The sequence below is a fragment of the Bos indicus x Bos taurus genome, chromosome 2, assembly GCF_003369695.1.
Source record: "Bos indicus x Bos taurus breed Angus x Brahman F1 hybrid chromosome 2, Bos_hybrid_MaternalHap_v2.0, whole genome shotgun sequence".
Classification (NCBI taxonomy): Eukaryota; Metazoa; Chordata; class Mammalia; order Artiodactyla; family Bovidae; genus Bos; species Bos indicus x Bos taurus.
Window position 1 is genome coordinate 122,265,847 of NC_040077.1, and position 16,293 is coordinate 122,282,139.

The following is a 16,293-nucleotide window of genomic DNA, read 5'->3' on the forward strand; positions in this document are numbered from 1 at the left end:
AACTATTGGCTTAATGTTTAAAGAAAATTATTTGGCCTGAGCAGAATATTCCTATTAACTGTTAGTTTGCCATTTATAATATAGTACCTAGAGAAACTTTTTTTTCAGATTTGTATACTTCCTTTCTCAATAATAACAGCTGTGTGTGTATATATATGTGTGTGCTTGTGTATCCTGTCTGGCATCCAAGGATACCAGAGCCAAAAATCAAAACTTCAGGGCAGATGTATAAATCTGCCCATTATTCACTCCAACCCTTTATGTTGTGGATTAGTCAGTATGCTCTTAGCCACAGTAACAGAAAATCCAGCTGATAATGGCTTAAACAATAAGTGCATTTGTTGGCTTGTGTAACTGAAGTAGAGAAGTAGGGCAGTGCTCAGGGTTGGTTCCCGCAATTCAGCCTTGAAACCGAGGATCTGGCTTCCTTCCATGTTAATTTGGATGTTTCTCAGGTCTTTTAGGAGTTTGGTTGTATTTTTGTTGATTTGTTACTTTTCACTAAGTGCCTTTGTTAGTGACCAGGTTCTTAAAATACCTTTGTTTCAAAACCTTGTGTATTCATGCCATGCCTTCTTCTTCACCACCTTACTTGGTATTATCACACTCTTCCAGTACTGCTCACCTGTCTGATTACTTCCTCTTTGCCTGTTTGTCTCCTTTCTCAGACTGGGGAAAAAAAGAATTATTTTTGAAATGGAATAAAAAGCAGCCATATGGCTACTGTTCTTTTTTCTTACAAACCTCCTGTCTTCCTTTGCTGAAAGAAATGTTTTCCTTTTGGATTAAGAAATATTATGGAATTTTGACAAGAATAACAATGTCCTTTAGAAAACGAAAACTGTATAACTGTATCTGAAAAGGAGTATTGTGTGGTTGGTTGCAAAGCTGTAACTCTGGAGTTAAGAATTCTGTGATAAATTCTGGCCATGGTGAATTTGAGTTTTGTATCTTTGGAGAGGCATTTCATATCTTTGGGCCTTAATTTTCTGTTACTTATACGGGATTTTTAAAACTCCCTTTTCCGTAATGCCAGTAAGAATTTGATAGAAAGTGGATATGAAATACTGCTAGCATAGAGGCTGGCATAGGACAAATGCTCAGTAAGTAGTTTTTATTTAATTATTTAAAAATGTGAGCCATTTCCTTTTGGTTCCATAGTTTTCACTGAGACCCAGACCTTTGAAACTGGGCCCTAGAATTCTGTGGAGAAATCCAAGCTGAGTATCCTTTTGTAGCTACCACTGAACTCCAGACTAAACTGTCATTAAAACTCTGTAGTTAACAGGCAGTTCATGGTGGGTGACTTCTCTCATGGTTCCTGGGTTGTTATTCATCTGCTCTCTTTGTGGTTTAAATGGTATTTCTTACCTACTTTGCAATGTAGGAATGGGGGAAGAACCAAAAAAAAAAAGGCTTCACGTCCTTTTTATAGTACAATCTAAAGTTAAAACAAACAAACAAACAAAAAAAGCCAGTATTGTAAAAAAAAACAACAAGGAAAACAGATACTCATAATTACCTCTTGATAGACTTTTCAGTTTTTCCTCTATTTTTTCTGTCTGGGGATTCATAGTGATTATTTCTTTGTCAGCAGTCAAGATGGCAGTATTAGTGGCCTGAAAGTTGTTGCTACTGCAATTACTTCAGGCTCTGTTCCAGTAGGAGTTAGAAGCTGTCCATTCCTGATGAAGAACTTGAAAGCCTTCCATTTCAAAGTATATATCCTTTTTTTTTTTCCCCTGTGCCTTATGTCTAATTGTTGGCCTGCATTGCCTTAGTGATTTTCATACTTTTATTTACTGGCAAAACCATGCCTTCAAAACTTTTTTGGGGGACCCACTGTATAAAACAGACTAACCTGGGTACCCCATTTTTTTTTTTTTTTTAAGAAAGGGTTTCAGATGGGAGTGGGGATTATTCACTGATGGCAGGAATCTCCACAGAGATGGGAGTGGAAAACCACTCTTGTCTCTGCAGTTTGTCTTTTCTGATCCTGGTTCACACAGCAGGAACGTTCCTCCTCATTTCACTTATTACGAAGGGACTCACTAACCCTTGCTCCATTATCGCTAGCAGTGTCCTATCAGTGTTTAATAGCACTCTCCTCTCAATTTTTGTGCAGAAGTTTTCTTCCAACTTGGTGAGTTGGCCTGATAAAAATCATGGCACTAATAGAATTGAGTCTTAACACAAAAGCAACAGATTTGAAAAGAAATCAGAGGTGATACAAGATTTCATGTATGGGATGCTTTTTCTTCTCTTGAACAAAATGAGAATGAGTCTTGAGTTCTCCTGTTCTGTAACCAACAGGAGGACTCACAAATGGCAGTGGAAGATACATCTCTGCTGCTCCAGGCGCTGAAGCCAAGTACCGCAGCGCAAGCAGTGCCTCCAGCCTCTTCAGCCCCAGCAGCACCCTTTTTTCCTCCTCCCGTTTGCGATACGGAATGTCTGATGTCATGCCCTCTGGCAGGAGCAGGCTTTTGGAAGATTTTCGAAATAACCGATATCCTAATTTACAATTGCGGGAGATTGCTGGGCACATAATGGAGTTTTCCCAAGACCAGCATGGTTCCAGGTGAGGACTTGGCTTTGGCACTTAAGGTAACCGAAATCTTAATGCCTTAAATTCCATGCCTCAGATAAGGTATACACTTAAGGAAATTGCTATAAAATTAATGAAACGAAATTTACCTTTTGGTATACTTCCTATTATTTATTTTAGAGGCTGTGAGAGCCATCAGATACAAAGTGATTGACAGTAGCCATTTAGTAATCTGGATCACAACAAACTGTGGAAAGTTCTTTAAGAGATGGGAATACCAGACCACCTTACCTGCCTCCTGTGAAGCCTGTATGCAGGTCAAGAAGCAACAGTTAGAACCGGACATGGAACAACAGACTGGTTCAAAATTGGGAAAGGAGCATGTCAAAGCTGTATATTGTCACCCTGCTTATTTAACTTAGATTCAGAGTATATCACACAAAATGCCAGGCTGGATGAAGCACAAGCTGGAATCAGGATTGCTGGGAGAAATATCAGCAACCTCAGATATGCAGATGACACCACCCTTATGGCAGAAAGCAAAGAGGACTAAAGAGCCTCTTGATGAAAGTGAAAGAAGAGAGTGAAAAAGCTGGCTTAGAACTCAGCATTCAAAAAATGAAGATCATGGCATCCAGTCCCATTACTTCATGGCAAATAGATGGGGAAACAATGGAAACAGTGACAGGCTTTATTTTTGGGGGCTCCAAAATCACTCTGGATGGCAGCTGCAGCCATGAAATTAAAAGACGCTTGCTCCTTGGAAGAAAAACTATGACAAACCTAGCTTATTAAAAAGCAGAGACATTCCTTTGCTGACAAAGGTCCCTATGGTCACAGCTATGATTTTTCCAGTAGTCATGTCCAGTAGTCATGTCTGTGAGAGTTGGACCATAGAGAAAGTTGAGCGCCAAAGAATTGATGGTTTTGAACTATGGTGTTGGAGAAGACCCTTGAGAGTCCTTTCCTTGGACTGCAAGGAGATCAAACCTGTCAATCCTAAAGGAAATCAATCCTGAATACTCATTAAAAAGACTGATGCTGAAACTGAAGTTCCAATACATTGGCCACCTGATACAAGAACACTTTTTAGAAAAGACGCTGATGCTGGGAAGGATTAAAGGCAGGAGGAGAAGGGGATGACAGAGGAGGAGGTGGTTAGATGGCATCACTGACTTGATGGACATGAGTTAGATCAAGCTCTAAGAGATGGTGAAGGATAGGGAAGCCTGGCCTGCTGCAGTCCATGGGGTCTCAAAGAGTTGGACACGACTGAGCGACTGAACAATAATCTGGATCACATGCTGAAACAAGCCTTTTTACCTTTCTGAAAGATTAGCCTGGTGTTCATTAGCCTTTGTTCATGAGACCTCACAGAATGTCTACAGTTCAAGAAAAACAGAAATACTAACACAAAGACGTTTGTACAGTACTTGCTGCTTTAATCACTGTTAAGAATCTTTCTCTCAGAGACACTGTTCAAATGCAAGTTTGGATCCTTAGGCTCAGGAATAAGATGTTGCCACCACTTTCCTTTGTTGTTCCCTTCTGTAGAAGTAAGGGTCTGCACAGAGGTTAGAAAATGCTGTTATTTAGCTTTGGTTACTGCTCCCTGTTCCAGTGGACTTCACAGAAAGGGACCTTGGTCCTCAGGAACAGGCAGAGTTATGATGACATCATCCAGCCTTCTCTCTCCCCGTTTCTTTCTCTCCGATGATTCCACTAAAACAATTCCCAAAGAATTTGCCTCCTCTTTAAATTCTACCAGCTTGCTACTGGGTAAGGATTTTTCATATTTAAATCCTAAAGTCCAGATTAAGAGAAAAACATGGTTTTTTAAATACAGTCTTCTGAGCTAAAAAAGGCAAACTGAGTAGCTGCTACTTTAGAAAGATCCTGCACATAGATGACTACTGTTCCCCACCATTAATGAATATGTACTACATATGTACTTCATATGAATGTGTGTTGAAGACTAAAATAGGGACCATGGGCTTTTAAGTCTATTGATGTGGGACTGGTTTTCTAAGAGGAAACGCCTGGCCAGGTTCTCCTGGTGTTGTGCCTCTTGCCTTCACCTTCTTCTCTTTTTCTGCCCGACTTGTCATCTCTCCCTCCATCCCACAGGGAAATACATGTCCTGTTGTAATGACATCTACTGGAACTTAAATATAATTTTAAAAGCTTGGTTAAAATAGGGGGTACTTCATAGTATAACTTTTTTCCTTTTCAGTAATTCTTCAAGTAAGTGAGCTCAAGTGATTTATTTAAGTAACAGTTGTGTGTGTGCATATATGTATATGCACACAAATACATATAGCTTCAGAACTGAAAAATTACATAAATTGAGCTAGTCTTTAGATATTTTCCAAGTCTTCCTAAAATGCTGTGATTGCTCTTTTTACTTTGTACTTCAGATTCATTCAGCTGAAACTTGAGCGTGCCACACCAGCCGAACGCCAACTTGTCTTCAATGAAATCCTTCAGGCCGCTTACCAGCTGATGGTGGATGTATTTGGAAATTACGTCATTCAGAAGTTCTTTGAAGTAAGCCTTTGTTCTTTCTGTCTTGTGCCTTTAGAGAATCTCCACAGCATTTTGATTTTCATTAGCTGTTTTTAGAATTGCAATTTCATTCCAGTCATTAAAATGAAGTGTGAATGGTCTTTTTGAAGCACGATTAAATATTTCTCCAGTTCGTTAGCAGAAGTGCATCGTTTAAATAGCCAAGCAGATAATGCTAGTGTATTTGAGAAACATGCTTGTAGAACCACTCTCTTCATTTAGGATCCAGCACAATATTTCTGATTGCCAAAATAGTTTCACTGAAAGTGTCATGTTTGGAGGAAAAAATTTGTGTCAGATAATTTTAGGAGGGCCACAATAAAGTTCTGAAAAATATTTAAAAAATGGTTTCCTAGAGAATTATCTTTGAACACCAACTCTAGTGTTTTTCATCATAAACCAGTCATGAGGATTGATACATGGGTGATCCTTCAGCCTTGATTCCTTATTATTCCTATTAATGCAGATAATGTCTACTCTTGTTATCATTGTCTTTGGAAAGGATCAGTGAGATTGTTGGATTAATGTCTATTTCCTCTTCTAAACTAAAATGTCAGAAAGGCACAGTTTTTGTTTTGTTTTGTTTTGTTTTGTTTTTTTACTGACCATTGTAGCTGTGATGTACTACACGGCCGTGGTATCAATAACCCTATTATAAAGCCAGAAAGGAGTGAAACATTGAGATGAAACATTTGGTACAGGGGTAAAATGCGGCAACTCTGCACATTACCTGTCCCTCAACAAGAGAAATTTGTAATCTTCTTACATCTTATTTTTTTGGGTTTTTGTGAAGATTTTTAAAAAATGGCTCACTCACAGTCTTTATCTTCCCAACTTTTCTCATCAAAATCTAAGTTCTTTGACTCTGAATTCTCTAGCTGTGGATTGAGGAATCAGCCTAAATATGACTCTTACAATTTTGACTTTCAGATACCTTTTCACTGCCATTTTGGTCACGTATATGTAAAAACACAGACCTCCCCAACTCCAGAGGTTAATGCAGCTAGGCTGGCCACATGAGCGGTTGATGATAGCAGTACGCTTTGGGACAAGCTGGAGAACTTCTCTGACTTAGAGAACGTCCCTGGACTTGAGTTCCCTTTTATGGAAAATAAGTGGGTTGGGCATTCTTAATCATAAAGTCTCTTTATCAGTCTCATGTGCTATTCAAATGAAAGTAAAAAACCAAGGATGGAGAGACATTCTAGGAAGACTTGACATTGTGCAGTCCTACCCCTTGATTTTACCAACTTTCCCCCTGATCCTGTTGACTTGTATAAATAGACATTGTCATTTCTTACAGTAGTATAGAACAACATATTCAGAAGGAGTGTGCATGTGTGCTTTGGCTTAAACTTCACAAAGTTCAACTTACAGACTCAGACACCTAAAGTGATGTAGGTTTGCTGCAAGAAATGCTTAGATATCCCTCAGACATTGTCTAAAGCTTTAATAATAAAGTGTCTTCCACATGTACTGTTGTTTTTAGAATAAATGTAAATGCTCTTGTAATTAATGGCATATAGGTATATTTAATAGTATTGATGAGTTAAGGGCAACTTTGAGGAATTGCCTGTTTGTTTAGCAGAAACTACTACAGTTGGATATCTGAGAAGTGTTTTTAACATTAAAAAGAGTTCCTCTTAATCACATTCTGATAAGTACTGCCTTGAAGAAACAAAGGGTTTATAAACAAAAGGTTTAGTTAATCACAGATGACAGGGCTAAAAGAGGTATGCCAGTGGTTGATACAGAATAGTGAATGCTTTGCTTTCTCTGGCCTCTCTTTCTACCTAAGTAATGGTGCTCACCCACATGTTGTGTCTAGTTTGGCAGCCTTGAACAGAAGCTGGCTTTGGCTGAGCGGATTCGAGGCCACGTCCTGTCATTGGCACTGCAGATGTATGGCTGCCGTGTTATCCAGAAAGCTCTTGAGTTTATTCCCTCAGACCAGCAGGTAATTGTAAGTTTCCCCTTTAACTTTTCTCTTGGTGTTTGGTGTTTCTTCATGGTACATGTGGTGAACCTTGTACATTTGTCAGTCTTTAGTTTTCTCTCAGTTTTTCTTTGGTGCTTGTGGCTGCCTTCTGTGCATGGCAAGCATGAATTGTGCAGTGAATTTTGTAAATTTATAGTGGATCAAGTGTCTTGTTGTTAAAACCAGTGGTTTCAAATACTTTTCCTTTTGACCAGAATTAAGTCTTTAGTAGGTGTGATTTTAAAGGTGGGTTTTTCATTTGGCAACAGGTGAAGAAAGTAAAGTTGTCAATTCCTTATACCCGAACTGACCCCAACAAACAAAACTTTTTCCAATATACCTTCTAGTTTTCTTCACTTACACTGTTAATTGAATGAGCTCTTGCCTAAGGCAGCATCAGGTCTGGCACACTGATCTGGTGCCCACTGCGTGCCAGCTGCCAGCACAGAGATGGCCGAGACTGAGCACTGCCCACAGAGCACATGTGGGGAAGGGTGACGTGAGCGCCTGTGCTCACGCCTTTGAGGGGAGACTTTGTAGGAGGAGAAGTCCAGGCTACAGAGGAGGTAGACAGGAAAAAATGGGACAGAAATCTGAGGTGCTGTGTGCTGTGAGTGGGAGCTGACACAGAAAGCACATGAAGAGGCTCATGGCCTCAGAGCTGTCATGGAGGAGGTCCAGCCGGCTCCACACAGACCACGGGGCGGAGAAGCCCAGCCAGCCCCCAGGCAGGTGTGCAGGCCGCACTGTGTCTGCGGGAGGCAGTACCTCGAGCTTTGGGTGTTGCCCATCTGAACCCTCAGCCTTTGGGCTCTGAATTCACCCAGTCCTTCTCGACGGAGGGGGTGACCGTGGTCTGGCAGTGATGAGCCACTTGCCCTCTCTGAGAACAGAGTTCGGTAATGAGACTCTACTCTGGACTCAAGTTCTGAGCCAGACGAGGCACCCACCAACCTCCAGTTCAAAACAAAACACCATGCTGGTGTTGGCGATGGCAGTTGAAGGCTGGGGAGTCCAGAGTCCTTAAGCTGTGAGACTCAGATGGGGCTGTCAAGATGCTGGTGAGGGCGGAGGAAATGTAGGGGACACACAGCAGGTTGGGAGTTCATTCCACTCAGTGCCCAGCACAGGAGGTACAGCGGGAAGAGGAGGATGTTGTGTGTAAGTGATTAGAAGCAGGGGTGAGGCTACTAGTTTGTTTTCTCCTAATGTTCAGATCGTTATCAGTTTTAATTTTCCCTGGGATGTTCCAGGATGAAAATATGATGACTGAATCTTTCCTTGTTAATTTTCTTGTTTCTTTTGAACATGGAACTTTTTCCCCTCTCTTGACCATAATGCCTGCTTACTGAAATCAAGCAGGAAATTTTGATTTCCCAGGTATTTTCCACATCTTTGCCCTCTCCCATGAATATGATACATTGTTGTTTTTTTTAAAAATATTTTACTGTATTTTTTGGTTTGTTTTCTGATCCAGTGGCTACATTGTAGTAGTTTATGTCTCCCTTCTCTTCCCTGTACCCCGCCCCCGCATTGTTCTTTCTACCCTATATATTCCTGAGTATCTTCTCCTGATCTGGTTTCTCTGGGATTCCTGTTCTGGGTCTAAACTACCTTTCCCAGTACAAATAACCTAGTGTTTTCCAGATGTAAGTGTATTTTAGGTGAAATAAATTGATCTCCAGTGGGGTTTTTACCTCTTTGGGCTCAAGAAAATATTCAGGGAAGCCAGTTCCCCTTCATTTTGATTATTAGAACTGGTGCTTTATCTTTATATAAGCATCATTCTCTATTTGTCATTCTCATAATTATGTTTCCATAAGTTACTCTTTTCTGACATTTGATTAGTTTTTTCGGCAAACTGTCCTGAATCTATTGCTTGTTTAGTCCCTGGCAGTGTAGTGTTGAATTTCTTTAATTAGAAAATCTTTTAGTGCTTTTACATGCTTAACGTCTCAAGGATTTAAGACAATTGTATTCGTAAATGTCACCATCTTAAACTGGTTTGCTGTCTCCTCCCATACCATAAATATAGAGTCAGCACTGTGTAGCTAATATATAGAGATTGTATACAGCAAAGAAATTGGGCAGAAAGTACCAGGGCCCAGCTGTTGTGCAGGTATTCAGCGAAGGAGACCTGAGTCAGCGAGTTTCGGGAGGGCATCCAATAAAAATCCCAATGGCTCTTTTTTGGTACCCATGTCACCCACACACACATACACACCACATAATGTCTGGTCTTGTCCTGTATTTTTCCCTGACTTTGGATACTTTTCATTAACTGAGAGTACCGTTCCAGCTGATTATGCAGTCAGTCTGGCCTGGTGGAAAGATCATGTTGGAGTCACAGACTCAGGCTAGAGTTCTGATTCAGTCACTGTCTATAGTTTTAACCCTTCTCAGACTCAGTATGTTCATATATTCATATATATGGGTGGAGGAGAGAGTGCAGGGTAATATTTAATTGACCAGTCATTTGCTGACATGATCTGTGTATCGCCACACACAGGAGTCAGATTACTTGGGTTTGAATTGGGGCAAGTCCAGGTCTATGAAATTTAACAAGTCAGCTAATTTTTTTGTGCCTTGATTTCCTCATCTGTAGTAGTGGCCACTGCAGAGGACTGTCAGGCAGATTCATGAGTCAGATCATGTTAAACACTTAGAGGTCTGCCTAGCTAGAGTTGGCTCTAGATTAACTACTGTCATTTTTAGTGATAGGTACTTTACAGGGTTGTCATGGTGACAAATGGTGAATTGTATGTGATAGTCTCTAATACAGTATAGTTGATTTGATACTGGCTCCTTTCTATTTGAAATTGACTGCATTTTTTTGGAACTCCAAGAGGTCTTTTGCAAGTTAGAGAACTTTTCTTAAGACTGGTTATTGTTACAGGAAATTTGCTATCACATGGAAAAACTCCAGTCCTCATTACAAGGCTGTCTGAGTGCCACAGCTGAGATGTCCCACTTTCATTGTCATGGATTCCCTGCTCCGTGCTTTTGTGTTTGGCAAGGAGAATGTTGACTGTCCAGGTTTTTGCTCTCTGTGATTCTGGTGGTGCTTTCTTTCCTTGTCTCAACTAGAATGAAATGGTTCGGGAACTGGATGGCCACGTCCTCAAGTGTGTGAAAGACCAGAATGGCAATCACGTGGTGCAGAAGTGCATCGAATGTGTGCAGCCCCAGTCTCTGCAGTTCATCATCGATGCGTTTAAGGGGCAGGTAAGTGACTTAGTAAAGAAATAAGGGAAAACAAGTTGATGGGTATTTCCATTGTGAGCAGAGAACACGATGGGAGTGTTCTCAGGGGCTTTTAGTGTATTTTAGATTGCAGTAAATAGCAGTCCTCTTCAGTGTTACTAGGTACTAGCTCTGTGTACCTCCAGCTCTTCCCTTAATTGTCCATGGATCTTCTCTCCATCATTAAAGCAGATACCCGATCATGTCAGGATGAGATAGTATCATCAGAGTTGTGAAGTCTTATATTTGAAGAGTAAGTTTTTTCATTTGGTTAAGTACTATTTATCTTGATAGTTAAAAGTTTTTATCATGTTTTAAAATTTAGGTGATTTACAAAACCAGTCTTACAGGTTATGTGTGACTATATATATCTTTAACAAGGTGTGGGACTTCCCTGGTGGTCCAGTGGTGAAGACTCTGCATTTCTAATGCAGGGGTTGACTGAGGCCCTACATGTCTACCTCCCCTCCATCCCTCCCTGTCCCCCCATCTTAAGAAAACACCAACGTGCTTCTTAATTTTGGGGTGTTGGTTGGGGCAATGATCAGGTTGGTTTGAACTCTGTTAAGTGGCGCCCAACCAGAACTAGCTTCTGATTTTGCCTGTTTATTGTGTATCATAAGAACCAGTGTGCTTTTAGCACCAGCTTCCAAGCAGAGTTGATATTTTGTCATACCACAGCTTTTGTTGTTGTTGTTTTTGAAAAGGAGGGGAGATTGGAAATATCAGGTAAATTTTCAGGTATAGTCATGTGAACTCCTAAAGCCTGTATCGAAATGGGATTTTAGAATAGTTTAGGTTTTGCAGTTTGCTCAATTACAGCAATGGTTAAGTAGAGTACAGACACTGAAAGTGAAAGTCGTTCAGTCATGTCAGACTCTCTGCGACCCCATGGACTGCACAGTCCATGGAATTCTCCTGGCCAGAATACTGGAGTGGGTAGCCCTTCCCAACCCAAGGATCAGACCCAGGTCTCCCGAGTTGCAGGCGGATTCTTTACTAGCTGAGCCACAAGGGAAGCCCAGACAGTAACTTGGGATTATTTGGGATTTTCTGAGTTAATTTAAAAAAGAGTACCTCTGTTTAAGACCTTTTTTTGTGTGTGCTTGAAATATACAAAAAAGTAAGCGGATTAAGTCACCAAAGCGGGGGGAATATTTTCAAGGTGGAAAATGCCAGTGAATTGATAACCAGCATATATAAAGAACTCTTAAAATCAAAGAGAATAATACAAGTTAATTCAGAAATGGGCTGAAAGCCTGAGTAGACAGAAGAAACATGAAAAAGTAATCCCATTAGTAATCATGAAAATGCAAAATAAGACCACAAATAGCAGATCATTTTCTTTGTTTTTTTTTGGCCATGCCACGTGACATGTGGAATCTTAGTTCCTCAACCAGGGATCACAGTCTTGAAGTTCAGCATTCCCGGCGTAGGTATATACCTGATGAAATATTTGGTCATGTATACCATGAGATATGTTTGCTGCTGCTGCTGCTGCTACTAAGACGCTTCAGTCGTGTCTGACCCTGTGCAACCCCACAGATGGCAGCCCACCAGGCTTCCCCGTCCCTGGGATTCTCCAGGCAAGAGCACTGGAGTGGGTTGCCATTTCCTTCTCCAGTGCATGAAAGTGAAAAGTGAAAGTGAAGTCGCTTAGTCGTGTCCAACTCTAGTGACCCCATGGACTGCAGCCCACCAGGCTCCTCCGTCCATGGGATTTTCCAGGCAAGAGTACTGGAGTGGGGTGCCATTGCCCTCTCTGACGAGATATGTTTAGACATGTTTAAAGCAGCATTAGTCTTCTAATAGGAAAAGACTAAATAAGCTAGATGCCTATCAGGAGAGGATCAGGATCCGCCCCCCCCCCCCCCCCAAATCTTTCTCGACTTTATGCTATACAGATAAACAGAATAAATGATAGAAGCTCATAGTATTATAAGTAAATATTTGAATCACTATGTTGAGTGAAATAAGTTCTAGACTGAGTGTTTACCATTTTTATAAAGCTAAAATTGAGCAGAACAGCAGTGTGTCAGGTGTATAGCTGTGCACATGGAGCTGCGTATAGAGCACCTAGTACTGTGACTGACACTTGGTGAACATCTAAGACCCCATGAATGGTAGCCCACTAGGCTCCTCTGTCCGTGGGATTCTCCAGGCAAGAATACTGGAGTAGGTAGCCATTTCCTTCCAGGAGATCTTCCCAACCCAGGGATCAAACCTGGGTCTCCTGCATGGCAGACACATTCTTTACCGTCTGAGCCACTAGGGAGCGTATTAAGTGTTCTCATCACTAATGTCATTATTCTTGACAATAAATTTGAGGTGCAGATGCTCCAGGTCATTCAGGTAGGAAGGGCAGAGTTGAGACTGGGTCCTCTGAATCTGAAGCCTGTGTGTTCCCCTTGTTCCAGACTCAACAAAAGAGGAATCCATTCTTGCTGGAAAACACCCCAACTCAATTCAGAACATTATCCTGTGGTTATGTGAAAGCATTCAGGCTTTGGTCCAAACCCTTTTTCTGTTTTTAAAGCCATCATTTGACCCTGTGGACTCTTTAACTGTGTTTTCTATGACCTTAATTAATTCTCTGTTCCTTTCTAAAGAAACTTTTTGGGAAGGTCCTTCTTAGTTTTGGGTTTGTATAAATCTATGAATTCTTGGAATGGGTTTAAGAAGTTAGAGTTTATCCTCATTTGTCCATACACACCTTATTATTTGCAGAGAGAACTTAAATGCCATACTTAATAATTTGGACTTGTAGTCAGAGTAGGAAATAATATCCTGGCTGTGTCATTTACTGTCTGTAAGTCTTTAGGCACATGATGTAAACTTAGGCACTTTGGTTTTCTCATCTGTATACCAAGAATAATCATGACTGTCTCTCGAGGTCATTGGGAAAATTAATGAAAAAATGTATACAAATAATGCTGAAGTATTGAAAGTGGCGGCTGTTACCTTTGGTTTTCTTGTCTGTGTTGGTCTGCCCTAGGTGTTTGCTTTGTCCACGCATCCTTATGGCTGCCGAGTGATTCAGAGGATCCTGGAGCACTGTCTCCCTGACCAGACACTCCCTATTTTAGAGGAGCTTCACCAGCACACAGAGCAACTTGTACAGGTAGTGGAGTTGCCGGTAGAGTAACTGCGAACACCTGGGGGCTTATGCGTTTTTTCAGCACAGGTTTCTTTTCCAGAAGGGGTTAATGTGTTTAAAATGCCCATTGAAGCTCTGGGAAAGTTTTCATTTATACCAGCCTGGTTCATCTTTTATGAATATGGGTGATGAGTAGAACCCTGCCCTTGGAGTTGAGATCTACCTCTGAGGCATCAAGAGATCTGCCAGGAACTGTCAAAAACCAGAGCCCTGTGGTGGATTAAGCTCGCTGCGGCCACTTAGGCAGGCCATGTAGTCTGTCAGTTTCATCTTTTCAAATGAACTAAATGGATTAGTTGATTTCTGTGGTTTTTTAAATTTGTCTTGCTTCGACTAAAATTTTCTCCCATATCATACTGTTTGAACACTTCCTTCATGTAGTATGTTGTCTTAAAGCAATTTTTGGAGTGGTGCTTGTTGCTTGTTTTGCTGAGATATGTGAGATTATAAATGTATTAATATTCATTGTAGAAAAAATTAAAAGTTCAGAAAGGAGCAGCAGAACACAAGAAATGTTCCATAATCCTGCTGTCCAGAAGCAGACACATTTGGCATAGGCACTTATTAAAAAAAGTATTCTTTGTATGCACTTAATTTTTTACATCTTACAAATAAATATTTGTGCCTTTGGAATTCCTTGCTCACACACTTACTCTTTAAACACGCCTTTCACTTTAGATGGGTGTCTCCAGTATACGCTTGTGGTGGTATTTAGTTAGGTGATGCCAGTGTTTCCAGTTTTTCTTTGTTACAGACAGGTGCAGAGACCCATTTGTCCATTTGTTAGAAAAAATAGCTCTTTATTTGGAATCCCTGACTAGGACCTTTTGGCATAAATACATATAGAAACATTCCATTGTCTAGTAATGATGTGCTCCTGTTTTGTAATGATAGGGGAAAATTGTCACTACCTGTCCATTTAAAAAATTCCGTATGTGTTCTTTAGTATTCAGGTAAGCCATCATGGTGTCAAAGGAAGATAGGTGTTGATTAATGTCAGAATTTAGGTAGCATAGAGCTTGTTTATATAAATTAAAAATTTTCTGTTGTTTTTGAAACAGGATCAGTATGGAAATTACGTAATCCAGCATGTATTGGAGCATGGTCGTCCTGAGGATAAAAGTAAAATTGTAGCAGAAATTCGAGGCAATGTACTTGTGTTGAGTCAGCACAAATTTGCAAGGTATGTGCTTTGAATTACACAGACTGTTTTCCAGAAGAAATGATTAAATAGTATTTCAGGTCTAGAGAAATTGTCATACTGTTTTCTTCTTCTTCTTCTTCTTCTTTTTAATGTTTATTTTCCTTAAAGTAATACATAGCTATTGAGTTCTACTGCAAAATATGAAACATAAGACGTCTCTTAGTGGGCTCCTTACTTCCCTAGAGTGAGCCACTTTGAAATCTGGGGAATTTGTTTCTAAAGCACATACATTTTGTACTTTGGTAAACTGGGTATTTCATGAATTTACTTTTTTGGAATTGTGAAATGTTCTTTACTTAGTTTCCTCATTGATACTGGAGTTAAAAGGAAGGTAACCATATCTTTGTATAAGGCCTTCATATTCTTCAAAATCTCTTTTCAAGTCTTCATATCATACCAGCCCAATAATTAAATGTATTAGTTATTCCCAGGTTGTGAAAGATGTTTTAGGTAACTTATAAGTAGCAGAGATTGAAGAAGAAATTGATGGCCCTCCAGTGGGTTAATGATCTGCTCTTCTGAGTAGAGTCTGTGTATCTTATCTTACGTATAATATAGTTCTCTGTATTTTTTGGAATATTTTTCTTCTCTTGTTTTTAAAGTAAATTGCAGGGCAGGTGTGACTCCTACAGCCTTGATTTTTAAATTGTTCACTTTTAATTTATGAAATCTTATTACAGCATGGAAAATAGAGACAAAAAATAAAAGCACCCCAGATCCAGTGTCTCAACACCCTGACCACATTAGGATCATCTCCTAGACCTTGTATTGGTTTTTATGGACTTTTGCTAGGATTAGGAAAATAGAAGACAGAACCTCTTAGGTCTCTTTTTGGGGTCACAGTCCTATTTACTGTCTTGTTCAGTGTATTTAATGTCTCACCCTTGTATAGTGTTAAGTATTAGGGTTGTGGTCTGATAATAAGTGAGTAGCTATTTGGGGCCCAACTCTCTCATGTATAACAACTAATAAATTGTTGACAAAATGCCAGAAACTACCTGCAGATATTAGATGGTGACCAGGAACACAGCGATAACCAGAAGTGAGTAGAGGAGGTTGTTGATACTTGAAAGAAGGTTCACTGCATTGGGAAAATTTCCTCCTCCTCCTCCCACACCTCCTTTTTTGGGAAAGTCGGGAGATACATAATTGACAGGTAACATTGTGCAGGTTTTAAGTGTACAACCTGTTGGTTTGATACATTTATATGTTGTAATATTCCTACAATAACTTTAGCTGTTATGTCACATAATTATCATTTTTTGTGTTGAGAACCATTAAAAATCTAGTCTGTTAGTAACTTTGAAATTTATAAAAGGTGTTGTTGACTATAATTAGGAAAGTTTTAGTCTGTAGGCTAAGTTAGGATCACTGGTGTTCCGAGAAGGCAGTGACAGGGGAGAAATTCTGGAAAGGAAGAGAACCAGGGAGGCGGGGGGAGCCTAAGTTTAAACTTTGTACATCTGGTTCACTCCTGAACCAAATTGCACAGGACGAACCCGAGGCAGCCCTACCAAGGCCGAAAGAATGTAGTGGGGATTTCGTCTGCTGCTTACTGCTTGGGAGAGGTTTGCAGTTTCCCCAAAAAGAGGTTAGGA

The 16,293-nt window shown here is 40.2% G+C and overlaps 1 protein-coding gene and 1 non-coding gene across 23 annotated transcripts in view; both read left to right on the plus strand.

Annotated features, from left to right (window-relative positions):
- The window catches only part of PUM1 (pumilio RNA binding family member 1), a 125,954-nt gene that overhangs the window by 101,427 nt on the left and 8,234 nt on the right, over positions 1-16,293 (plus strand). For 13 of the 22 annotated variants that reach the window (XM_027517892.1, XM_027517964.1, XM_027517954.1 and 10 more), the window contains 6 exons: positions 2,314-2,581; positions 4,966-5,095; positions 6,942-7,076; positions 10,179-10,316; positions 13,330-13,455; positions 14,553-14,674. In XM_027517892.1, the coding sequence (XP_027373693.1) occupies positions 2,314-2,581; positions 4,966-5,095; positions 6,942-7,076; positions 10,179-10,316; positions 13,330-13,455; positions 14,553-14,674 (919 nt within the window). The remainder of the gene's footprint in view (positions 1-2,313; positions 2,582-4,965; positions 5,096-6,941; positions 7,077-10,178; positions 10,317-13,329; positions 13,456-14,552; positions 14,675-16,293) is intronic. The other 9 variants (XM_027517920.1, XM_027517972.1, XM_027517979.1 and 6 more) reach the window with 1 other exon arrangement.
- On the plus strand, positions 7,947-8,029 carry LOC113881636. The gene has a single exon (XR_003508114.1). It is a non-coding gene; the product is annotated as a small nucleolar RNA SNORD103/SNORD85 (small nucleolar RNA).